General features: G+C 51.3%; 2 protein-coding genes across 5 annotated transcripts; both read left to right on the top strand.

Annotated features, from left to right (window-relative positions):
* Positions 1-1,503: 1,503 nt before the first annotated feature.
* Positions 1,504-24,796, top strand: LOC128807670 (endonuclease domain-containing 1 protein-like). 4 transcript variants are annotated; one of them, XM_053978185.1, is made up of 4 exons: positions 1,504-2,227; positions 6,192-6,243; positions 20,961-21,279; positions 23,324-24,796. In XM_053978185.1, the coding sequence occupies exons 3-4, from the start codon at positions 20,995-20,997 to the stop codon at positions 23,882-23,884; spliced, it is 846 nt and encodes a 281-aa protein (XP_053834160.1). In that variant the 5' UTR covers positions 1,504-2,227; positions 6,192-6,243; positions 20,961-20,994; the 3' UTR covers positions 23,885-24,796. The 4 variants fall into 4 exon arrangements, with proteins under 4 accessions (XP_053834160.1, XP_053834162.1, XP_053834161.1 ...); XM_053978187.1 differs by lacking the exon at positions 1,504-2,227 and having other exon boundaries at positions 4,942-6,243; XM_053978186.1 differs by lacking the exons at positions 1,504-2,227; positions 6,192-6,243 and adding an exon at positions 18,864-18,915.
* LOC128807671 (endonuclease domain-containing 1 protein-like) lies at positions 8,320-12,192 on the top strand. The gene is made up of 2 exons (XM_053978189.1): positions 8,320-8,604; positions 10,617-12,192. Exons 1-2 carry the CDS (start codon positions 8,320-8,322, stop codon positions 11,175-11,177), a joined length of 846 nt encoding a protein of 281 aa, XP_053834164.1. The 3' UTR covers positions 11,178-12,192.
* Positions 24,797-26,025: the final 1,229 nt, after the last annotated feature.

Raw genomic sequence — 26,025 nt, 5'->3', positions numbered from 1 at the left:
ACTTCTCAGCTCAGGAGCTGTTGTTCATCGTCCTGCTGGGTCTCACTGCTCAGCCAGGAAAGACCTGTTTGGGGGCTGCACTAAAATACAGGTTCTGGTGGAGGTGCAGAGTGAGGCAGCCCCAAGCAGGTGTCTCCAGGTGTGCTGGTGTCCCCGCTGTGACCGCAGCCAGCAGGGCTCCAGGCCTGCCTCAGCTGCAGAAAGAGATGCCCCCTGGGCCACTGCAGCTGCCCTGAGCTTTGGAGAGCCCCACTGGGGCTGGCTGATGTGCTGCAGGATCCTGGGCAACACCCACTGGGCACAGCAGCAAGAGCCCTGCCTTGTGCCAGCTGGGCTGCACAGATACCTAGGAGAGGATTTGGCTTTTAGGAGAACAAAGTGAGCACATCACTCTCACCCCCTTTGCTGGACAGCTCCTGCAATCCCAGGTCCTCTGCCTGGATGGATTTTTTCTGCTGGGATCAAATGCTGACACAGCCCCTGATGGGATGAAAGCATCCGAGTGGTTTCAGGCTGGCTGCTCCTCTGCAGACACCTCTGCTGGACCTCAGGGGGCTCCCTCTGACATGCTCCCCCACCTCTGCACACTGGCTGGGGCTTGGGACCACACTCATCCTCACCATGACTCATGCCATGCCCACTGCCCTCCATTTCCAGGCTCTGGAACCACTGCCTGATTGACCAACTGCCCTGGTTTGGCACTGGGCAAACAGCAGGCACCCACAAAAGCTGCTCACTCAGCCTCCCCTGCCACAGCTGGACAGAGGAGAGAAAAAAAATTAATAAAAGGTTCATGAGTTGACAGAAGGACTGGGAGAAAATGCTCCAAGGGAAAAACATGTCCATCTTAGTGACAGAAAGTGAGTTTATTACAAACACAATCAGAGGAGGATAATGAAAAATAAAATAGCCCTTCAAAACACCTTTTCTTTCCTCAACTCTTCCCTCCTTCCAACCAACAGCACTGGGAGACAGAGTGGGGGGGGTTTGGTCAGTTCATCACCCAAGGTTTTCTTCCAATGCTCAGGGAGAGGAGTCCCTCCCACGGGAGACAGTTCTCCTTGAACTTCTCCAGTGTGGCTCCACTCTCACAAGCAGCAGTCCAACCAAAACTGCTGCAACCTGAGTCCCTCCCACAGGCACACAGTCCTCCCAAAACTGCCCTGGCATGGGCCATTCTTCCACAGGGTGCAGTCCTCCAAGGACAGGCTGCTCCATCCTGGGAGCAGGGGACCACTCTCTTAACCGTGACTGCCATTGGATCACAGCCTCCTCCAGACATCCACCCAGTCCAGTGTGGGCACCTCTGAAATGGGCTGTGGGTGGATCTGTGCATTCTCTGTGGATCCCCATGGGCTGTGGGTGGATCTCTGCAGCCCCCGTGGATCCCCATGGCCTGCAGGGGAACAGCTCCTTCATCATTGTCTCACCACAGCCTACAGAGGAATCTCAGCTCTTGTGCCTGGAGCACCTCCTCCCCCTCCTTCTCCACTCACCCTGGTGTCTCCATGTTCTCTCCCTCACATGTTCTCACCTCCTCCTCTTCTCTGGCTGGAATTAAAACCACGCCCTGCTTTGTTTTGATTTTCTTCTTTAATATGTTCTTGCAGAGGCGTTACCAACCTCTCTAATTGACCAGGCTGTGGCCAGCATCACGTCCATCTTCAGAGCCATCAGGACTGGACCTGCCAGGCATGGTGGAAGCTTCTAGCAGCTTCACACAGAAGCCACCTCTGTGGCCCCCCCGTACCAAGAACCTGGCTGTGCAAAACCAACAGCCCAAGCCCATCAGTGCCAGCTCTATCAGCTTCTCAGGCTCTTCCCAGGACCTTCACCCCTGGCAGTAATCAGAAGTGCCCTGCCATCCACAGCAAGCTTGTGAAACACATGGGAAACCCAACAGAGAAAAGGATCAGCTTGGACTCTGCCTTATTTCATGCCTGAGGACTGTTGCGTTCCAGCAGTTCTATCAGTGCTGGGTCACTGGGGAGGTCCCACATGCCTGGAGTTTGGCCATTGTGACACCATCCCCAGGAAGGGCTGGAAGGAGCATCTGGGGAACTACAGGCATGTCCACCTGTCCTCGCTTCCCAGAAGGGTTATGGAGCAGATTGTCCTGAGTGTGGTCACACGGCACATACAGGATAAGCAAGGCATCAGTCCCAGCCAGCAGGGCTTTAGGAAAGGCAGGTCCTGCCTGGCAAACCTGATCTCCTTTGATGACCAGGTGACTGGCCCAGTGGATGAGGGGGGAGGCTGTGGAAGTGTCTACCTGGACCTCAACAAAGCCTTTGGCACCATCTCCCACAGCATTCTGCTGGAAAAGCTGTCAGCCCATGGCTTGGAGAGATGCTCTCTTGGCTGGGTCAGGAGCTGTCTGGATGTCCAGGCCCAGAGAGCCTTGGGGAACAGTGCCACATCCAGCTGGTGCCCGGCCACAAGCGGCGTCCCCAGGGACCAGTGTCGGGCCTAGACCCGTTTAATATCTTTACTGATGATCTGGATGAGGGGATCCAGCGAACTCACAGCAAGATCACGGATGATACCAAGTTTGGTGGGAGACTCAGCCTGCTGGAGGGCAGGAAGGCTCTGCAGAGGGATCTGGACAGGCCGGATCCACGGGCCGAGGCCACCAGTGCAGGCAGTGCAGAGAAAGGCCATGAAGCTGGTGAAGGCCCTGCAGGGTACAGCCTGTGAGGAGCAGCTGAGGCAGCTGGGCTTCTTTAGCCCTGAAGAGGGGGCTCTGAGAGGTTATTTTGCTCTACAGCTCCCTGAAAAGGGGGTGCAGCCACGTGGGGGACAGCGTTTTCTCCTAGGCAGGGTTTTCTCCTAGCGAGACCATGAGAGGACAAGGCCTCAACCTGCACCAGGGGACATTCTGGGGGGACATCAGATGGAATTTCTTCACACAAAGGGTGATTCAACGTTGGAATGGACTGCCTGAGGATGTGGTGGAATCCCAGTCCCTGGAGACTGGATGTTGCACTCAGTGCCATGGTCCACTTGACCCGCTGGTAATTGATCAAGGGTTGGACTCCATGATCCCAGAGGCCATTTCCAACATCAATAATTCTGTGCTTCTCACAGGAGCCCAGCTTGGAGCTGAGCAGAGGGCTGCCCCAGCTCCACAAGCATGCTGCCAGGCACCTTTCATCTGGGATTGTCCCGTTTTCTGCTGAGCCTGCTGCGAATGGGGAATAGGAATGGAGCCCTTTGCTGAGCCCAGAGCTGGTCCATGCCCACAGTGGGCTGGGAAGCACCTGTGTTCCCTGGGAAGATGCAGCTGCACTGACACGGGAGGGTAATTTTGCAGGTTGCTCTGTGTCTGTCCATCTTTGGGGAGAGCTCTGAGCTCCAGTGTGTCACAGGGATTTTAGCCACTAAGGAAAAATTATTTTTGCTGGCAGCTGTGAGGAGACACTACGACCTCCAGCCACTTCACTGCAAAGTGGGTTTGGATCATGCCGCTTGCTTAGTCCTTCTCCAGAAACATCAAGGGTTCACTTTCTGGGGACTGAACATGTTGCCATATGCTGTCCCAAAAAAGAAGGAAACCGGAGAATGAAGACAGTGACATCTTTTGGTCTCTGCTTGAGGGAGCAGCTGGGTAAAGATCCTTTGGTCCATCCAAGAAAGAAACTTTCCTGTTTGGCAACTTTTCTAAGGTCACATTGTAAGGTTACACCTCTGATTTCTGAGGAACTGCTTATCTGTTGTATATCTGGGTGGGTTTCTGTTACACTCCCTGCATTGTGCTTCTCACTTCCTGGACCTGGGCAAAAGGTCTCTTGCTGATGGGCAACAGCACTTTGGCACAGGAACATCAGGCAAGAACCCCCGAGGGTCAGGTGAGGAGGTGTTTGTTCAGGAATGCTGCTGCCCAGCTGCTGTGCCACACCTGTAGATGCTGCAGAGAACATTCTGGACAACCTGCTCTAGCTGATCCTGCTGGAGCCTGGGGTCTGCACTAGAAGATCCTGACAAGCCCCTCCAAAACACAACAATTCAGTGATTCTGAGATCACTGAAACTTCTACAACCACCAGTAAAGTCACAGTGCCCAGAGCATCCTTGCAGGACATGGGGTGTGCAAATGCAATCAGAGGATGCCGTAACACCCCCACAAGTGTCAGCATCTGACACCAGTTATTCTCCTGTGAATGGCATGAACAAAGTGGGCCAGGATGACAACAGCTCAAACAAGATATCCTCATGGATCCAGCAAGGAGGCTTCAGACTTTGGTGTCCTCACTCTTGAACCTTTGGGGGTGGGGGTCTGTGCAACAAAGACTTCAACGGGTTCTGTGCATTCAGGATTATGTGGGATTGCCCCACTTTTCCTGGGAGGGGTTTCACACTGTGTCATGCATCACTTTGGAGTTGGAGGATGCTTTAGGGGTCTTTGATGGTTTATGGCCCATTCTGATGATGATGTGACCACTGTTGGGCCCTGCTTTGTTTTGTCAGTTGGGCCCCATCAGAAAGGAGGAATCAGCCCCTCCTCCACCAGATCTGCTCCTTCTTGGCCCCCTCCCTCATTCTGGCTAATCCCCACTTTCTTTAAGGTATCAATCCAAGGTTAACCGAGACAAAAGAAACCACAGGACTCAACCAGTTTGTTTGAATGAACTTTGCTCTAACACATTTCTTCTGGATATTTCTCGTTGTAACAACCAACTCACCGTTCTATTAGTCCTGGAATTTTGGAAATGGAAGAAAATGGGTCCAGTTTAGTTTTGAGTGAATGAATGATCATTGAATGACAAAACATTTTGGTTTGGAATGGACCTCAATGACCAACTACTTCCATACCCTCCCATGGACAGGGACACCTTCCACTATCCCAGCTTGCTCCAAGGGATAACCTGGCCATGGTCACTTCCAGGGATGGGGCAGTCTCAGCTTGTCTGGGCAGCCTGTGCTGGAGTTTCACCACCCCCACAGTAACAAATATCTTCCTCATATCCAATCTAAACCCACACTCCTTTCATTTCAAGCCATTTCACCTTGTCCTAATGGCCTGGTTTAACCACAGCCAGCAGCCACGCCCCAAGCAGCCGCTCCCTCCCTCCCCGACCACTGGGATCAGGCAGAGAACTGGAAGGGTCAAAGCTGGAAAGCTCAAGGGTGGAGATGAAGACAGTTTACCAGGGAAAGAACAAGCTGTGCACACAAGCACAGCACATCAAGGAATTCTTTCACCATTTCCCATGGACTGAAAGGTGCTCAGGCACCTCCAGGAGAGCAGGCCCCATCCCACCTTACAGTTACCTGGGAAGACAAAACCCAGCACTCCAAATGCCCCCTCCTTCCTCCTCCTTCCCCTCCCTTTAAATCATCAGCATGATGTCACACGGCCTGGAATATCCCTCTGGTCAGTTGGGCTCACCTGTCCTGGCTGTGTCTCCTCCCAACCTCCCAAGCACCCCCAGCCTCCTTGCCAGCCTGGCAGCACAAAAAGCAGAAAAGGCCTTGACTCTGTCAAACCTCTGCCCAGCAATAACAGAAACATCCCTGTGTTATCAACTCTGTGTTCAGCAGAACTCCACAACACAGCCCCATACCTGCCACTGTCAAAACAATTCACTCTGAACCCAGCACAGCCATCAGCTCCATGCCCTTGTGCAAAGTCTCTCTCCAGCTCTCCTGTAGACCCCAAAAGTACTGGCAGGTGCTCTGAGGTATCCCCAGAGCCTTCTGCTTCCCAGGCTGCTGGGATGAAGCTGATACAAAGCCATGGCAATCAGGCAAGAGAATATTTGTAGCCTGGCCATCGGAATGATGTTCTGGGAGGCTGCAGAAGAGCAGACTGTCAATATCTGAGTGTACTCAGAGACAGGCCAGTCCATCCAATGTCACCAGAGATGTTCTGTTGGGAACAGAAACACGTGTAGGTGCTGGAGCAGCAGCAGCTGCAGCTGGGGGAATTGATGAATTGACCAAGGAAGTGACCAGACCCTGTTGGCTGACCCTAACATACCATGCTGCCAGTCAGCAAATTTGGGTGAAATTCTGAGGAAACCATGAAAAACAACTGAAAAAACATTTCACGATGGGTGTGAACATACCCCCTGTGTGAAAATAGAAATCTTCTCAATTCTGTGGAATTTCCTGTTTATAAGAAGGGGCAAATTTATGACTGGGTATATATTGCAGTGCAACTCCTGAGGATTCAAACAGTTCTTTCTCCAGGAAGAAGACAGAAGGAACAGTTCAGCTGCCTGTTCGGAGACTCTGCTTCAAGGTAAGCTCTTGCTCCTTCCTCACCATTGACTCCAATATTCATAATCTTTCCTGAGTTTCAGAATAAATATATATATACACAAAGCCAGTGCTGGAGCTGCTGCGCTCCAAGGAGCAATCAGAGCATATGCATGCACTGAATTTTGCAGGACGTTAGTATTTTCTGTCAGTCAGGAGGGCAAGGACAGAAAGAATGATTTGGGAAATAAACTCAAGCCAGCTCACCTGCAAAGTAATATCAAACTGTTGAACAATAAGCAAGGGGAAGATTATGGAGTGCTAAATCTCCAACCATGACCTTCAAAAAAAACCTCTGGACAAACAGTGTTGCTGTCTGAACTCCTGGGATAATTTAGTCAAAATCCTGCTTGGGAAATCTAACAACTGTCTCTCCCTGGAGAGCAGATAAACCCAGGCAGTCTGAGACTGGAGCTGAGGCATTTGAGACTCCTCTGCCACTTTGGGGCTGTGAGCAGAATCCTGTGCCGCTCCTTCTCACAGTAGGTTGTTTTCTATATATCTGTTAAGTTAGATATTGTGTTAGTGAGATCTATTTTAATTTCAAGGAGGGGTCATGCAGAAGGACTTTTCACACACTTCTCTGCTTGATTTGGGGCAGCTATGGGCATGCTCTGCAGAGCCCTGTAAAAAATCCCAACTTGTAGTTCCAGTTCTCAGTCTCCAGCTCATTGGTCACCGCATTCCTGATCCAGAGATGAGAAATAGGAGCACATATCTTGGGTCAGACCAGGCTGTGTGCAGATCAACATCCTGAATCCAATTGAAATGGAGAGATGAGGGTCAGGGAATAGAAGAAGAAAAGAAGAAGAAAAGAGCAAATGTGCAAGGGGACTTGTCAAGCCTTCAGCAGTCCTCAGCTCAGACCCTTCCCAGCCCAAGGTGGGCTTTGTGCTTTACAGGCTGTGGCAGCTTTCTCTCCCAGGAACCCTTTGAACTGCCTGTCCCAGCTGCCTTATTCCAAATGCTGATGATATTAAATCACTCCAATGAGTGTCTGCTAGTGCAAATGGAAGCATCCCTGCTCTCCCAAACCTCTGCTGCCTCTGAAAGGAGACAAAGCCCCTTGCTTGCTTGCCCGCGTCCCAGGGAACTGTTCATCAGTTTCTCTATAGGGAATGACCTTACTGACTGCTGAAAATCACATCAGCACTAAGAAAGACAAAATAGGACAGGTGGCTGTCCAAGAAATTCCTGCTACGGTGCCTTTGACTGTACAGGCACATCAATCAGCAAAGCTGAAGATGGGCATCAGCAGGAATCCCAAGCAACCAGGGGAAGAGCTGCCCCTCAGTGCTTGCATTGCAGCAGCCATTGTGCTGATAAGATAGAGGTGTTACCCCCGTGCTTGCTGCTACCATTTGCTTGGTCCCTTCATTTGCTCTCTCCATGTGTCTGCAAGAGTCTGGGGTTGGATAACGTGGAAATGCAAGGTGAGCAGCAGGACACCCATTGCCAATGCCAGCTGAGAGGCAGGACCCAGGTGGATCATCTGGGGCTCAGTATTGGGTCTGACTGGAAGAGCTGAGTGTCTGTGTGAACCTGCATGGGGCCAGAGACATGTAGGAAGTGCAGCATTGCTGTTCTTTGCCTGCCCAATGCCCCAGGAGATTAAAGCCCAGCTCAGCATTGCAGGGGGCTGAGCAGAGTCTGTGCCCAGCTGCAGGTGTCTGCTGTGGGAAGGTGCTGAGAGCAGGAGGGAGGTGGGAAATGTGACCTTGTTCCAGGCTGTGCCTCAGTTGCTAGATCACTTTGTTGTAAGACCTGATTGCAGTCCTGGTGGGTTTGACTCTTTCCTCCTACAGGCTGAGCTCTCCCACTGCTGCCTCCTCTGGGCTCCTTATCCCTGTTTTAGGTTTTACCCTTATTTCCTTCCTGACTTTTCCATATCCAGGAGGACAGAAATTACTCCTTTCCTGGTCTCTCTGAATCCCCTCCTCTGCCAGCTCTGTCCCCCTGCACAAAAAGGCTCCAGGCCATGACCAGCTCTCTCCAGCTGAGTGTCCCTCTGCATTTGCCTTCCAGGAGAGCAAGAGCCCTTCTCTGAAATCCTTCCACGATGCTGGGGCTGCTGCTGCTGCAGGTGTTGGCCAGCTGCCTCTGGCTGGGACACGGTGAGGTGGTGACATCCTTCACAAGCTGTCCTCAGTTCTTCTATGCTGGGACCACCCCAAATGATGTCCTGAATCCAAAGAACCCAGCCTGGATCTGTCAGCGCTACATGAACTCATATCACTATGCCACCCTGTATGACAGAGACAGGAGAATTCCAGTGTACTCAGCCTACAAATACAAGCCTGGAGATGCCAAGAAACCTCACTCGTGGTGGTTTGTTGAGCCCCAGGTGAGTGTCTCTCTTACAGCACATCACCCTCCAGCCACTCAGAGATGAGCTGCAGCATTTAAATTATCACTTCTATTTCCTAACACCCCACTACACACATGCAAATGGACACACAGGATGGGAATGTCCTCACTGAACTTCAAACCCCTGCACCACATGGCTCCTCTGATGCATCTGAGACATCAGCAGGAGGATGAGATGAATCATATCCCAAAGGTGCCCAGCTCTCTGCCTTCACCTGACAGGAACAGCAAATCAGATTTCTTTGCTTTCATGACAAAGTCAAATGCTTCCCCTCCCTGTGCCCTGCTGTGCTGGCTGACCAAGTGATGGGAAAAGGCATCCAGGAGAGGCTAAACGTGAGGGACCAACAGTCCTGCTGGGATCTGATCCCCACTTTGCCCTGAGCTGTTCTGCACCCCTGGCAGAGTTTATCTCCTCCCAGACAAGAGTCAAACAGGCTTTGTGAGAGGTGTTAGAGAAATGAGGAGAAACTCAGAAGGGGGTGAGATGGCCCAGGGACAAAGCCCTGGGGGAAAAGGCACTGGAGATGAGAGGGTCAGGTTAACTGTGGAGGGATTTCTGGAGAGACATTTCAGGCAGTGGAAAGTGAGGAGCATCAGTGTTGGTCCATTCACAAGGGTGAGATCTCCATCCATGGGCAGTGACCCCGAGCACCTTTGGCTCAGGCTTGCTCCAGAAGGATCCAGCAGTCAGACAGAACTGCACAAGCTCTAGAGCCCTCACAAATGTCCTTCAGACAAACTTCAGTAGAACAGGCCAGGCCAATTGCAGAAGAGAAAAGAGGCAATTTCTGTCCTTGGTGAGGACAGAGCAGCAGGACAGCATTTGGGGGAAGGTGCCTGAGAAGGAAGCCCCATGCCCTACTCCACAGGAAGGCTAAGTATGTTTCCCTGAAGATTATAAAATGATGTTGAAGTTATGAAAAACAGAAGCATCTTATTACACATAGGAACTCAAGCAACTCATCTAGTCTTGCACCACTGCAGCCTCCCCATTCTCTCTTTTTAGAGAATCATGGAATGCTTTGTGTTGGAAGGAGCCTTAAAGACCATCTCAGCCCAGCTCCCCTGCAAGTGGGCCAGGCCACTTGCCATTAGACCAGCATGCTCCAAGCCCTATCCAATCTGGCATTTTCCTCCTGGATCTTGGACCCAGGCCACCCAAAAAGGCTTTGATTTTGTTAACTTTCTCCAGAGGCCTTTTTGGAATATTTCTGTTCTTCAGGACTCTTTTGAAGTTTCAGGCCCCTCTCAGAGCCTGATCATTTGTAACTTCTTTTCTGTGATGCTGCAGAAAATGCTCCCTGGCCCCGATCAGCTCTGAGACACATTCTCAGCACTGCTGTAACAGATTCCATTCACATTGAGATCTTTTTGCTTAGTGAGCAAAACTCTTCATCCTTGAATAAACTGTAGCCCTCCCAGGGAAACCTCAGCTCCAGGACTGATTTCCTGACACAACTGCCTGAGTATGGGGTCAGAGGAGGTAAACTCTGGTGTTCCACGACTGGGGTACACCTCTAGCAACCACACATAAAATCACAGAATCACAGAATCACAGAATCACAGAATCGGAGCGGGGAGTGAGGGGATCCAGGGAGAGCCCTGGGCAGATTTGGGCTGTGGAGACAGGAGGAAAGGGAAGCAGTTTTGGCAGGGAAGGTGTCTCACCAAAGTCTCCTTTCAGTCCTAGGAGTGGGAAATGTTCCTTGTCTCATGCATCCATCCATGCTCCCAGCACAGGCTGCAGGTTGGTTCACAAAGGTCACAAGTCAATCTGAGAGCAGTCATATTCTGAGCTGCTTGCTCTTTAAAGCTCTTGCATTCATGCAGGAGGGGCATGTGTATGATTTCTCTCAGATTCTAACATTTTCCTACACTGAGCTGGTAAAAAATGGGATCTTGACCATCAGAGACTTCTGCTCCAGGGAAATCTTCTGCGTTATTCCCATTCCCCCTTCTAACACTTCTTTCTCTTTCCCTCTCCAGCTCATAGATAAAAATAGCCTTAAAGAGATGGAAAGAGAGTCGGTCCTCATAGAGCAACATAAATTCACTTTAGAACAAATCAAAGAGAGCCAGGCTGTCCTTGATGACTACAAAGACCTGAAGGATTTGGACCGTGGCCATTTGAGCCCCAGTGGCCATCAGGATAGTAGAGAAAGCAAGACAGCTACCTTCACCCTCACCAACATAGTGCCCCAGGACAGCAGTCTCAACAATGGCCAGTGGAACATCTACGAATTTAAAATAATGAACCAAACGACCAGGGACTGTACAAGCACCTACGTTGTCACGGGTGCTGTGCCTGGGAACACCTACGTCTCCGAAGGCAGGGTTAACAGACCCAGCCACATCTGGTCAGCTGCCTGCTGTCTGGGGGACACAGGGCCCAAAGATGCTTGGGGGGCCATCGCTGAGAACGACAAGAATGAGGTGGAGGTCCTCAGCCTGGGGGAGCTGGAGAAGAGGTTGACCAATCTCTACGGGGGAATGGTTACTCTGTTCAACAATGCCTGTCCCCGGGAACAAAGCTCACATCCTCATTAGAAGAGGCTTGGTGGCATTTCCACATGTCCTAGAATCACAGAATCACAGAATGAGTTGGTCTTGATGAGACCTTAGAAATCACCTCATTCCGACCTGCCTGCCATGGTAAAGGACACCTCCCGCTACACCAGGTTGTTCCAAGCCCTCCCCAGCCTGGCCTTGAACGCTTCCAGAGATGGAGCAGTCAAAACAGCTCTGGGTAACTTTTACTCATACCACAGCCTGCTCAGGGTAATTTACTTGGTTATAATATCCCATCTAGCCCTGCCCTCCATCAGTGTGAAACCATTCCCACTTCTCCTGTCACTCCATACCCTTGTCCAAAGACCCCCTCCAGCCCTCATCGAGGTCCTTTAGGTAAGGGACAAATGTCCTCTGCAGCGTCTGTGCTGCTTCCTTCTCTGGTGTGTTTCCAGCTCTGTCCCTCAGGGCACCTCCTCCTCTGCTCAAAGGCACAAAGCTGTGGGCAGAGCCTCCAGCTGCTTTGCTTTGCTGCCCCTCTCAGGAGAGAGCTCTCAGGAACGGGTCCTCTCCTCCTCAGCTGTCCCCGAGAGTGTGCAGCTGACTTGTCCCTCACCTCCTTAGCAAGGCTGTGGGACCAGGGCACCTCACACTGCCCAGAGATCTTTTCTGGAGATCTCCATGTCTGCAGATACCCAAACCCCAACAATACATGGTGATGGACAACCTGCTCTTGCTGATCCTGCTGGAGCCTGGGGTCTGCACTAGAAGATCCTGACAAGTCCCTCCAAAACACAACAATTCAGTGATTCTGTGATCCTGGGACATGCTTTTGGTTGCTTGCTTTGGAAACTGCACCTTGAGAGCAGCAGCTGTTGTATCAGACAGGCAGGCTTTGGCATCAGACACAGAGAAAGCTTTGAGCAGCCAAAGCTAAATTCCTGTGGTGCACTCCTTGGACACCTTCATCCTCTGCTCTGCTTCTGAAGCTTTTCTGCAGATTTATGGGAAATTGATTTGGGCAAATGTATTCAATGGTTGTCAAAGATCAACATGTGCCACATCATGTAGTTTGCAAGAGCTTGCAATAAAAGTTCCTTGCTGCAGTGCTGGATTGCTGGGTGACATCTTCTATAAACCACAAGTTGCTTCCCACTGAAATTTCTACAACCACCAGTAAAGTCACAGTGCCCAGAGCATCCTTGCAGGACATGGGGTGTGCAAATGCAATCAGAGGATGCCATAACACCCCCACGAGTGTCAGCATCTGACACCAGTTATTCTCCTGTGAATGGCATGAACAAAGTGGGCAGGGGTGCCAACAGCTCCTAGAAGCTGTGTCACTTTCAGAGGTGCCAGCTTGGGACTGGACTTCTCAGCTCAGGAGCTGTTGTTCATCGTCCTGCTGGGTCTCACTGCTCAGCCAGGAAAGACCTGTTTGGGGGCTGCACTAAAACACAGGTTCTGGTGGAGGTGCAGAGTGAGGCAGCCCCAAGCAGGTGTCTCCAGGTGTGCTGGTGTCCCCGCTGTGACCGCAGCCAGCAGGGATCCAGGCCTGCCTCAGCTGCAGAAAGAGATGCCCCCTGGGCCACTGCAGCTGCCCTGAGCTTTGGAGAGCCCCACTGGGGCTGGCTGATGTGCTGCAGGATCCTGGGCAACACCCACTGGGCACAGCAGCAAGAGCCCTGCCTTGTGCCAGCTGGGCTGCACAGATACCTAGGAGAGGATTTGGCTTTTAGGAGAACAAAGTGAGCACATCACTCTCACCCCCTTTGCTGGACAGCTCCTGCAATCCCAGGTCCTCTGCCTGGATGGATTTTTTCTGCTGGGATCAAATGCTGACACAGCCCCTGATGGGATGAAAGCATCCGAGTGGTTTCAGGCTGTCTGCTCCTCTGCAGACACCTCTGCTGGACCTCAGGGGGCTCCCTCTGACATGCTCCCCCACCTCTGCACACTGGCTGGGGCTTGGGACCACACTCATCCTCACCATGACTCATGCCATGCCCACTGCCCTCCATTTCCAGGCTCTGGAACCACTGCCTGATTGACCAACTGCCCTGGTTTGGCACTGGGCAAACAGCAGGCACCCACAAAAGCTGCTCACTCAGCCTCCCCTGCCACAGCTGGACAGAGGAGAGAAAAAAAATTAATAAAAGGTTCATGAGTTGACAGAAGGACTGGGAGAAAACGCTCCAAGGGCAAAACATGTCCATCTTAGTGACAGAAAGTGAGTTTATTACAAACACAATCAGAGGAGGATAATGAAAAATAAAATAGCCCTTCAAAACACCTTTTCTTTCCTCAACTCTTCCCTCCTTCCAACCAACAGCACAGGGAGATGGAGTCGGGGGGGTTTGGTCAGTTCATCACCCAAGGTTTTCTTCCAATGCTCAGGGAGAGGAGTCCCTCCCACGGGAGACAGTTCTCCTTGAACTTCTCCAGTGTGGCTCCACTCTCACAAGCAGCAGTCCAACCAAAACTGCTGCAACCTGAGTCCCTCCCACAGGCACACAGTCCTCCCAAAACTGCCCTGGCATGGGCCATTCTTCCACAGGGTGCAGTCCTCCAAGGACAGGCTGCTCCATCCTGGGAGCAGGGGACCACTCTCTTAACCGTGACTGCCATTGGATCACAGCCTCCTCCAGACATCCACCCAGTCCAGTGTGGGCACCTCTGAAATGGGCTGTGGGTGGATCTGTGCATTTTCTGTGGATCCCCATGGGCTGTGGGTGGATCTCTGCAGCCCCCGTGGATCCCCATGGCCTGCAGGGGAACAGCTCCTTCATCATTGTCTCACCACGGCCTACAGAGGAATCTCAGCTCTTGTGCCTGGAGCACCTCCTCCCCCTCCTTCTCCACTCACCCTGGTGTCTCCATGTTCTCTCCCTCACATGTTCTCACCTCCTCCTCTTCTCTGGCTGGAATTAAAACCACGCCCTGCTTTGTTTTGATTTTCTTCTTTAATATGTTCTTGCAGAGGCGTTACCAACCTCTCTAATTGACCAGGCTGTGGCCAGCATCACGTCCATCTTCAGAGCCATCAGGACTGGACCTGCCAGGCATGGTGGAAGCTTCTAGCAGCTTCACACAGAAGCCACCTCTGTGGCCCCCCCGTACCAAGAACCCGGCTGTGCAGAACCAACAGCCCAAGCCCATCAGTGCCAGCTCTATCAGCTTCTCAGGCTCTTCCCAGGACCTTCACCCCTGGCAGTAATCAGAAGTGCCCTGCCATCCACAGCAAGCTTGTGAAATACATGGGAAACCCAGCAGAGAAAAGGATCAGCTTGGACTCTGCCTTATTTCATGCCTGAGGACTGTTGCGTTCCAGCAGTTCTATCAGTGCTGGGTCACTGGGGAGGTCCCACATGCCTGGAGTTTGGCCATTGTGACACCATCCCCAGGAAGGGCTGGAAGGAGCATCTGGGGAACTACAGGCATGTCCACCTGTCCTCGCTTCCCAGAAGGGTTATGGAGCAGATTGTCCTGAGTGTGGTCACACGGCACATACAGGATAAGCAAGGCATCAGTCCCAGCCAGCAGGTCTTTAGGAAAGGCAGGTCCTGCCTGGCAAACCTGATCTCCTTTGATGACCAGGTGACTGGCCCAGTGGATGAGGGGGGAGGCTGTGGAAGTGTCTACCTGGACCTCAACAAAGCCTTTGGCACCATCTCCCACAGCATTCTGCTGGAAAAGCTGTCAGCCCATGGCTTGGAGAGATGCTCTCTTGGCTGGGTCAGGAGCTGTCTGGATGTCCAGGCCCAGAGAGCCTTGGGGAACAGTGCCACATCCAGCTGGTGCCCGGCCACAAGCGGCGTCCCCAGGGACCAGTGTCGGGCCTAGACCCATTTAATATCTTTACTGATGATCTGGATGAGGGGATCCAGCGAACTCACAGCAAGATCACGGATGATACCAAGTTTGGTGGGAGACTCAGCCTGCTGGAGGGCAGGAAGGCTCTGCAGAGGGATCTGGACAGGCCGGATCCACGGGCCGAGGCCACCAGTGCAGGCAGTGCAGAGAAAGGCCATGAAGCTGGTGAAGGCCCTGCAGGGTACGGCCTGTGAGGAGCAGCTGAGGCAGCTGGGCTTCTTTAGCCCTGAAGAGGGGGCTCTGAGAGGTTATTTTGTTCCACAGCTCCCTGAAAAGGGGGTGCAGCCAGGTGGGGGACAGCGTTTTCTCCTAGGCAGGGTTTTCTCCTAGCGAGACCATGAGAGGACAAGGCCTCAACCTGCACCAGGGGACATTCTGGGGGGACATCAGATGGAATTTCTTCACACAAAGGGTGATTCAACGTTGGAATGGACTGCCTGAGGATGTGGTGGAATCCCAGTCCCTGGAGACTGGATGTTGCACTCAGTGCCATGGTCCACTTGACCCGCTGGTAATTGATCAAGGGTTGGACTCCATGATCCCAGAGGCCATTTCCAACATCAATAATTCTGTGCTTCTCACAGGAGCCCAGCTTGGAGCTGAGCAGAGGGCTGCCCCAGCTCCACAAGCATGCTGCCAGGCACCTTTCATCTGGGATTGCCCCGTTTTCTGCTGAGCCTGCTGCGAATGGGGAATAGGAATGGAGCCCTTTGCTGAGCCCAGAGCTGGTCCATGCCCATGGTGGGCTGGGAAGCACCTGTGTTCCCTGGGAAGATGCAGCTGCACTGACACAGGAGGGTAATTTTGCAGGTTGCTCTGTGTCTGTCCATCTTTGGGGAGAGCTCTGAGCTCCAGTGTGTCACAGGGATTTTAGCCACTAAGGAAAAATTATTTTTGCTGGCAGCTGTGAGGAGACTCTGCGACCTCCAGCCACTTCACTGCAAAGTGGGTTTGGATCATGCAGCTTGCTTAGTCCTTCTCCAGAAACATCAAGGGTTCTCTTTCTGGGGACTGAACATGTTGCCATATGCTGTCCCAAAAAAGAAGGAAACCGGAGAATGAAGACAGTGACATCTTTTGGTCTCTGCTTGAGGGAGCAGCTGGGTAAAGATCCTTTGGTCCATCCAAGAAAGAAACTTTCCTGTTTGGCACCTTTTCTAAGGTCACATTGTAAGGTTACACCTCTGATTTCTGAGGAACTGCTTATCTGTTGTATATCTGGGTGGGTTTCTGTTACACTCCCTGCATTGTGCTTCTCACTTCCTGGACCTGGGCAAAAGGTCTCTTGCTGATGGGCAACAGCACTTTGGCACAGGAACATCAGGCAAGAACCTCCGAGGGTCAGGTGAGGAGGTGTTTGTTCAGGAATGCTGCTGGCCAGCTGCTGTGCCACACCTGTAGATGCTGCAGAGAACATTCTGGACAACCTGCTCTAGCTGATCCTGCTGGAGCCTGGGGTCTGCACTAGAAGATCCTGACAAGCCCCTCCAAAACACAACAATTCAGTGATTCTGAGATCACTGAAATTTCTACAACCACCAGTAAAGTCACAGTGCCCAGAGCATCCTTGCAGGACATGGGGTGTGCAAATGCAATCAGAGGATGCCATAACACCCCCACGAGTGTCATCATCTGACACCAATTATTCTCCTGTGAATGGCATGAACAAAGTGGGCCAGGATGACAACAGCTCAAACAAGATATCCTCATGGATCCAGCAAGGAGGCTTCAGACTTTGGTGTCCTCACTCTTGAACCTTTGGGGGTGGGGGTCTGTGCATTCAGGATTATGTGGGATTGCCCCACTTTTCCTGGGAGGGGTTTCACACTGTGTCATGCATCACTTTGGAGTTGGAGGATGCTTTAGGGGTCTTTGATGGTTTATGGCCCATTCTGATGATGATGTGACCACTGTTGGGCCCTGCTTTGTTTTGTCAGTTGGGCCCCATCAGAAAGGAGGAATTAGTCCCTTCTCCACCAGATCTGTTCCTTCTTGGCCCCCTCCCTCATTCTGGCTAATCCCCACTTTCTTTAAGGTATCAAGCCAAGGTTAACCGAGACAAAAGAAACCACAGGACTCAACCAGTTTGTGTGAATGAACTTTGCTCTAACACATTTCTTCTGGATATTTCTCGTTGTAACAACCAACTCACCATTCTATTAGTCCTGGAATTTTGGAAATGGAAGAAAATGGGTCCAGTTTAGTTTTGAGTGAATGAATGATCATTGAATGACAAAACATTTTGGTCTGGAAAGGACCTCAATGAGCAGCTACTTCCATACCCTCCCATGGACAGGGACACCTTCCACTATCCCAGCTTGCTCCAAGGGATAACCTGGCCATGGTCACTTCCAGGGATGGGGCAGTCTCAGCTTGTCTGGGCAGCCTGTGCTGGGGTTTCACCACCCCCACAGTAACAAATATCTTCCTCATATCCAATCTAAACCCACACTCCTTTCATTTCAAGCCATTTCACCTTGTCCTAATGGCCTGGTTTAACCACAGCCAGCAGCCACGCCCCAAGCAGCCGCTCCCTCCCTCCCCGACCACTGGGATCAGGCAGAGAACTGGAAGGGTCAAAGCTGGAAAGCTCAAGGGTGGAGATGAAGACAGTTTACCAGGGAAAGAACAAGCTGTGCACACAAGCACAGCACATCAAGGAATTCTTTCACCATTTCCCATGGACTGAAAGGTGCTCAGGCACCTCCAGGAGAGCAGGCCCCATCCCACCTTACAGTTACCTGGGAAGACAAAACCCAGCACTCCAAATGCCCCCTCCTTCCTCCTCCTTCCCCTCCCTTTAAATCATCAGCATGATGTCACACGGCCTGGAATATCCCTCTGGTCAGTTGGGCTCACCTGTTCTGGCTGTGTCTCCTCCCAACCTCCCAAGCACCCCCAGCCTCCTTGCCAGCCTGGCAGCACAAAAAGCAGAAAAGGCCTTGACTCTGTCAAACCTCTGCCCAGCAATAACAGAAACATCCCTGTGTTATCAACTCTGTGTTCAGCAGAACTCCACAACACAGCCCCATACCTGCCACTGTCAAAACAATTCACTCTGAACCCAGCACAGCCATCAGCTCCATGCCCTTGTGCAAAGTCTCTCTCCAGCTCTCCTGTAGACCCCAAAAGTACTGGCAGGTGCTCTGAGGTATCCCCAGAGCCTTCTGCTTCCCAGGCTGCTGGGATGAAGCTGATACAAAGCCATGGCAATCAGGCAAGAGAATATTTGTAGCCTGGCCATCGGAATGATGTTCTGGGAGGCTGCAGAAGAGCAGACTGTCAATATCTGAGTGTACTCAGAGACAGGCCAGTCCATCCAATGTCACCAGAGATGTTCTGTTGGGAACAGAAACACGTGTAGGTGCTGGAGCAGCAGCAGCTGCAGCTGGGGGAATTGATGAATTGACCAAGGAAGTGACCCGACCCTGTTGACTGATCCTGACATACCATGCTGCCAGTCAGCAAATTTGGGAGAAATTCTGAGGACATTATAGGAAACAACTGGCAACCCATATCAGGATAGGTATGAACAAACTCCTGTGAATAAAAATAGAAAACTTCTCTTTTCTGTGGAATTCCCTGTTTATAAGAAAGGGCAAATGTGTTACTGGGTATATATTTAACTGATCTGGACATACCATGATGCTGTAAACAAAGTTGGGAGAAATTCTGAGGAAACCATGAAAAACAACTGAAAAAACATTTCAGGGTGGGTGCGAACAGAACCCCCAAATGAAAATAGAAAACTTCTCTTTTCTGTGGAATTCCCTGTTTATAACAAGGAGCAAATTTATGACTGGGTATATATTGCAGTGCAACTCCTGAGGATTCAAACAGTTCTTTCTCCAGGAAGAAGACAGAAGGAATAGTTCAGCTGCCTGTTCGGAGACTCTGCTTCAAGGTAAGCTCTTGCTCCTTCCTCACCATTGACTCCAAGATTCACAATCTTTCCTGAGTTTCAGAATAAATATATATATACACAAAGCCTGTGCTGCAGCTGCTGCGCTCCAAGGAGCAATCAGAGCATATGCATGCACTGAATTTTGCAGGACATTAGTATTTTCTGTCAGTCAGAAGGGCAAGGACAGAAGGAATGATTTGGGAAATAAATTCAAGCCAGCTCAACTGAAAATAAATATTGAACTGTGGAATAGGAGGGAAGGGAGAGATTATTCAGCAATAAAACTCCACCCGTGACCTTGCAAAAACCTCTGGTCAAACAGAGGTGCAGTCCGAACACCTGGCAAAATTTACTCGAAAGGCTTCTTGGGAAATCAAACAACTGTCTCTCCCTGGAGAGCAGATAAACCCAGGCAGTCTGAGACTGGAGCTGAGGCATTTGAGACTCCTCTGTCACTTTGGGGCTGTGAGCAGAATCCTGTGCCGCTCCTTATCACGGTAGGTTGTTTTCTATGTATCTGTTAAGTTAGATATTGTGTTAGTGAGATCTATTTTAATTTCAAGGAGGGGTCATGCAGAAGGACTTTTCACACACTTCTCTGCTTGATTTGGGGCAGCTATGGGCATGCTCTGCAGAGCCCTGTAAAAAATCCCGACTTGTAGTTCCAGTTCTCAGTTTCCAGCTCATTGGTCACCGCATTCCTGATCCAGGGATGAGAAATAGGAGCACATATCTTGGGTCAGACCAGGCTGTGTGCAGATCAACATCCTGAATCCAATTGAAATGGAGAGATGAGGGTCAGGGAATAGAAGAAGAAAAGAAGAAGAAAAGAGCAAATGTGCAAGGGGACTTGTCAAGCCTTCAGCAGTCCTCAGCTCAGACCTTTCCCAGCCCAAGGTGGGCTTTGTGCTTTACAGGCTGTGGCAGCTTTCTCTCCCAGGAACTCTTTGAACTGCCTGTCCCAGCTGCCTTATTCCAAATGCTGATGATATTAAATCACTCCAATGAGTGTCTGCTAGTGCAAATGGAAGCATCCCTGCTCTCCCAAACCTCTGCTGCCTCTGAAAGGAGACAAAGCCCCTTGCTTGCTTGCCCGCGTCCCAGGGAACTGTTCATCAGTTTCTCTATAGGGAATGACCTTACTGACTGCTGAAAATCACATCAGCACTAAGAAAGACAAAATAGGACAGGTGGCTGTCCAAGAAATTCCTGCTACGGTGCCTTTGACTGTACAGGCACATCAATCAGCAAAGCTGAAGATGGGCATCAGCAGGAATCCCAAGCAACCAGGGGAAGAGCTGCCCCTCAGTGCTTGCATTGCAGCAGCCATTGTGCTGATAAGATAGAGGTGTTACCCCTGTGCTTGCTGCTACCATCTGCTTGGTCCCTTCATTTGCTCTCTCCATGTGTCTGCAAGTTCAGAGTCTGGGGTTGGATAATGTGGAAATGCAAGGTGAGCAGCAGGACACCCATTGCCAAGGCCAGGTGAGAGGCAGGACCCAGGTGGATCATCTGGGGCTCAGTATTGGGTCTGACTGGAAGAGCTGAGTGTCTGTGTGAACCTGCATGGGGCCAGAGACATGTAGGAAGTGCAGCATTACTGTTTTTTGCCTGCCTAACGCCCAGGGAGATTAAAGCCCAGCTCAGCATTGCAGGGGGCTGAGCAGAGTGCATGCCCAGCTCCAGGTGTCTCCTGTGGGAAGGTGCTGAGAGCAGGAGGGAGGTGGGAAATGTGACCTTGTTCCAGGCTGTGCCTCAGTTGCTAGATCACTTTGTTGTAAGACCTGATTGCAGTCCTGGTGGGTTTGACTCTTTCCTCCTACAGGCTGAGCTCTCCCAATGCTGCCTTCTCTGGGCTCCTAAATACTGTTTTAGGTTTTACCCATATTTCCTCCCTGACTTTTCCATATCCAGGAGGACAGAAATTACTCCTTTCCTGGTCTCTCTGAATCCCCTCCTCTGCCAGCTCTGTCCCCCTGCACAAAAAGGCTCCAGGCCATGACCAGCTCTCTCCAGCTGAGTGTCCCTCTGCATTTGCCTTCCAGGAGAGCAAGAGCCCTTCTCTGAAATCCTCCCACGATGCTGGGGCTGCTGCTGCTGCAGGTGTTGGCCAGCTGCCTCTGGCTGGGACACGGTGAGGTGGTGACATCCTTCACAAGCTGTCCTCAGTTCTTCTATGCTGGGACCACCCCAAATGATGTCCTGAATCCAAAGAACCCAGCCTGGATCTGTCAGCGCTACATGAACTCATATCACTATGCCACCCTGTATGACAGAGACAGGAGAATTCCAGTGTACTCAGCCTACAAATACAAGCCTGGAGATGCCAAGAAACCTCACTCGTGGTGGTTTGTTGAGCCCCAGGTGAGTGTCTCTCTTACAGGACATCACCCTCCAGCCACTCAGAGATGAGCTGCAGCATTTAAATTATCACTTCTATTTCCTAACACCCCACTACACACATGCAAATGGACACACAGGATGGGAATGTCCTCACTGAACTTCAAACCCCTGCACCACATGGCTCCTCTGATGCATCTGAGACATCAGCAGGAGGATGAGATGAATCATATGCCAAAGGTGCCCAGCTCTCTGCCTTCACCTGACAGGAACAGCAAATCAGATTTCTTTGCTTTCATGACAAAGTCAAATGCTTCTCCTCCCTGTGCCCTGCTGTGCTGGCTGGCCAAGTGATGGGAAAAGGCATCCAGGAGAGGCTAAACGTGAGGGACCAACAGTCCTGCTGGGATCTGATCCCCACTTTGCCCTGAGCTGTTCTGCACCCCTGGCAGAGTTTATCTGCTCCCAGACAAGAGTCAAACACGCTTTGTGAGTGGTGTTAGAGAAGTGAGGAGAAACTCAGAAGGGGGTGAGATGGCCCCGGGACAAAGCCCTGGGGGAAAAGGCACTGGAGATGAGAGGGTCAGGTTAACTGTGGAGGGATTTCTGGAGAGACATTTCAGGCAGTGGAAAGTGAGGAGCGTCAGTGTTGGTCCATTCACAAGGGTGAGATCTCCATCCATGGGCAGTGACCCCGAGCACCTTTGGCTCAGGCTTGCTCCAGAAGGATCCAGCAGTCAGACAGAACTCCACAAGCTCTAGAGCCCTCACAAATGTCCTTCAGACAAATTTCAGTAGAACAGGCCAGGCCAATTGCAGAAGAGAAAAGAGGCAATTCCTGTCCTTGGTAAGGACAGAGCAGCAGGACAGCATTTGGGGGAAGGTGCCTGAGAAGGAAGCCCCATGCCTTACTCCACATGAAGGCTAGGTATGTTTCCCTGAAGATTATAAAATGATGTTGAAGTTATGAAAAACAGAAGCATCTTATTACACATAGGAACTCAAGCAACTCATCTAGTCTTGCACCACTGCAGCCTCCCCATTCTCTCTTTTTAGAGAATCATGGAATGCTTTGTGTTGGAAGGAACCTTAAAGACCATCTCAGCCCAGCTCCCCTGCAAGTGGGCCAAGCCACTTGCCATTAGACCAGCATGCTCCAAGCCCTATCCAATCTGGCATTTTCCTCCTGGATCTTGGACCCAGGCCACCCAAAAAGGCTTTGATTTTGTTAACTTTCTCCAGAGGCCTTTTTGGAATATTTCTGTTCTTCAGGACTCTTTTGAAGTTTCAGGCCCCACTCAGAGCCTGATCATTTGTAACTTCTTTTCTGTGATGCTGCAGAAAATGCTCCCTGGCCTAGATCAGCTCTGAGACACATTCTCAGCACTGCTGTAACAGATTCCATTCACATTGAGATCTTTTTGCTTAGTGAGCAAAACTCTTCATCCTTGAATAAACTGTAGCCCTCCCAGGGAAACCTCAGCTCCAGGACTGATTTCCTGACACAACTCCCTGAGTATGGGGTCAGAGGAGGTAAACTCTGGTGTTCCAGGACTGGGCTACACCTCTAGCAACCACACATAAAATCACAGAATCACAGAATCACAGAATCACAGAATCACAGAATCACAGAATCACAGAATCACAGAAACCCAGTGGGGAGTAAGGGGATCCAGGGAGAGCCCTGGGCAGATTTGGGCTGTGGAGACAGGAGGAAAGGGAAGCAGTTTTGGCAGGGAAGGTGTCTCACCAAAGTCTCCTTTCAGTCCTAGGAGTGGGAAATGTTCCTTGTCTCATGCATCCATCCATGCTCCCAGCACAGGCTGCAGGTTGGATCACAAAGGTCACAAGTCAATCTGAGAGCAGTCAGATTCTGAGCTGCTTGCTCTTTAAAGCTCTTGCATTCATGCAGGAGGGGCATGTGTATGATTTCTCTCAGATTCTTACATTTTCCTACACTGAGATGGCAAAAAATGGGATCTTGACCATCAGAGACTTCTGCTCCAGGGAAATCTTCTTCATTATTCCCATTCCCCCTTCTAACACTTCTTTCTCTTTCCCTCGCCAGCTCATAGATAAAAGTAGTCTGAAAGAGATGGAAAGAGAGTCGGTCCTCATAAAGCAACAAAAATTCACTTTAGAACAAATCAAAGAGAGCCAGGCTGTCCTTGATGACTACAAAGACCTGAAGGATTTGGACCGTGGCCATTTGAGCCCCAGTGGCCATCAGGATAGTAGAGAAAGCAAGACAGCTACCTTCACCCTCACCAACATAGTGCCCCAGGACAGCAGTCTCAACAATGGCCAGTGGAACGCCTACGAAGTTAAAACAATGAACAAAAAGACCAAGGACTGTACAAGCACCTACGTTGTCACGGGTGCTGTGCCTGGGAACACCTACGTCTCCGAAGGCAGGGTTAACAGACCCAGCCACATCTGGTCAGCTGCCTGCTGTCTGGGGGACACAGGGCCCAAAGATGCTTGGGGGGCCATTGCTGAGAACGACAAGAATGAGGTGGAGGTCCTCAGCCTGGGGGAGCTGGAGAAGAGGTTGACCAATCTCTACGGGGGAATGGTTACTCTGTTCAACAATGCCTGTCCCCGGGAACAAAGCTCACATCCTCATTAGAAGAGGCTTGGTGGCATTTCCACATGTCCTAGAATCACAGAATCACAGAATGGGTTGCTCTTGATGAGACCTTAGAAATCACCTCATTCCGACCTGCCTGCCATGGTAAAGGACACCTCCCGCTACACCAGGTTGTTCCAAGCCCTCCCCAACCTGGCCTTGAACGCTTCCAGAGATGGAGCAGTCAAAACAGCTCTGGGTAACTTTTACTCATACCACAGCCTGCTCAGGGTAATTTACTTGGTTATAATATCCCATCTAGCCCTGCCCTCCATCAGTGTGAAACCATTCCCACTTCTCCTGTCACTCCATACCCTTGTCCAAAGACCCCCTCCAGCCCTCATCGAGGTCCTTTAGGTAAGGGACAAATGTCCTCTGCAGCGTCTGTGCTGCTTCCTTCTCTGGTGTGTTTCCAGCTCTGTCCCTCAGGGCACCTCCTCCTCTGCTCAAAGGCACAAAGCTGTGGGCAGAGCCTCCAGCTGCTTTGCTTTGCTGCCCCTCTCAGGAGAGAGCTCTCAGGAACGGGTCCTCTCCTCCTCAGCTGTCCCCGAGAGTGTGCAGCTGACTTGTCCCTCACCTCCTTAGCAAGGCTGTGGGACCAGGGCACCTCACACTGCCCAGAGATCTTTTCTGGAGATCTCCATGTCTGCAGATACCCAAACCCCAACAATACATGGTGATGGACAACCTGCTCTTGCTGATCCTGCTGGAGCCTGGGGTCTGCACTAGAAGATCCTGACAAATCCCTCCAAAACACAACAATTCAGTGATTCTGTGATCCTGGGACATGCTTTTGGTTGCTTGCTTTGGAAACTGCACCTTGAGAGCAGCAGCTGTTGTATCAGACAGGCAGGCTTTGGCATCAGACACAGAGAAAGCTTTGAGCAGCCAAAGCTAAATTCCTGTGGTGCACTCCTTCATCCTCTGCTCTGCTTCTGAAGCTTTTCTGCAGATTTATGGGAAATTGATTTGGGCAAATGTATTCAATGGTTGTCAAAGATCAACGTGTGCCACATCATGTAGTTTGCAAGAGCTTGCAATAAAAGTTCCTTGCTGCAGTGCTGGTTTGCTGGGTGACATCTTCTATAAACCACAAGTTGCTTCCCACTGAAATTTCTACAACCACCAGTAAAGTCACAGTGCCCAGAGCATCCTTGCAGGACATGGGGTGTGCAAATGCAATCAGAGGATGCCATAACACCCCCACAAGTGTCAGCATCTGACACCAGTTATTCTCCTGTGAATGGCATGAACAAAGTGGGCAGGGGTGCCAACAGCTCCTAGAAGCTGTGTCACTTTCAGAGGTGCCAGCTTGGGACTGGACTTCTCAGCTCAGGAGCTGTTGTTCATTGTCCTGCTGGGTCTCACTGCTCAGCCAGGACCGACCTGTTTGGGGGCTGCACTAAAACACAGGTTCTGGTGGAGGTGCAGAGTGAGGCAGCCCCAAGCAGGTGTCTCCAGGTGTGCTGGTGTCCCCGCTGTGACCGCAGCCAGCAGGGCTCCAGGCCTGCCTCAGCTGCAGAAAGAGATGCCCCCTGGGCCACTGCAGCTGCCCTGAGCTTTGGAGAGCCCCACTGGGGCTGGCTAATGTGCTGCAGGATCCTGGGCAACACCCACTGGGCACAGCAGCAAGAGCCCTGCCTTGTGCCAGCTGGGCTGCACAGATACCTAGGAGAGGATTTGGCTTTTAGGAGAACAAAGTGAGCACATCACTCTCACCCCCTTTGCTGGACAGCTCCTGCAATCCCAGGTCCTCTGCCTGGATGGATTTTTTCTGCTGGGATCAAATGCTGACACAGCCCCTGATGGGATGAAATCATCCGAGTGGTTTCAGGCTGGCTGCTCCTCTGCAGACACCTCTGCTGGACTTCAGGGGGCTCCCTCTGACATGCTCCCCCACCTCTGCACACTGGCTGGGGCTTGGGACCACACTCATCCTCACCATGACTCATGCCATGCCCACTGCCCTCCATTTCCAGGCTCTGGAACCACTGCCTGATTGACCAACTGCCCTGGTTTGGCATTGGGCAAATAGCAGGCACCCACAAAAACTGCTCACTCAGCCTCCCCTGCCACAGCTGGACAGAGGAGAGAAAAAAAAAATAACAAAAGGTTCATGAGTTGACAGAAGGACTGGGAGA

The sequence above is a fragment of the Vidua macroura genome, chromosome 5 (genome assembly GCF_024509145.1).
Source record: "Vidua macroura isolate BioBank_ID:100142 chromosome 5, ASM2450914v1, whole genome shotgun sequence".
NCBI lineage: Eukaryota > Metazoa > Chordata > Aves > Passeriformes > Viduidae > Vidua > Vidua macroura.
This window is presented reverse-complemented; position numbering and strand designations above follow the sequence as displayed.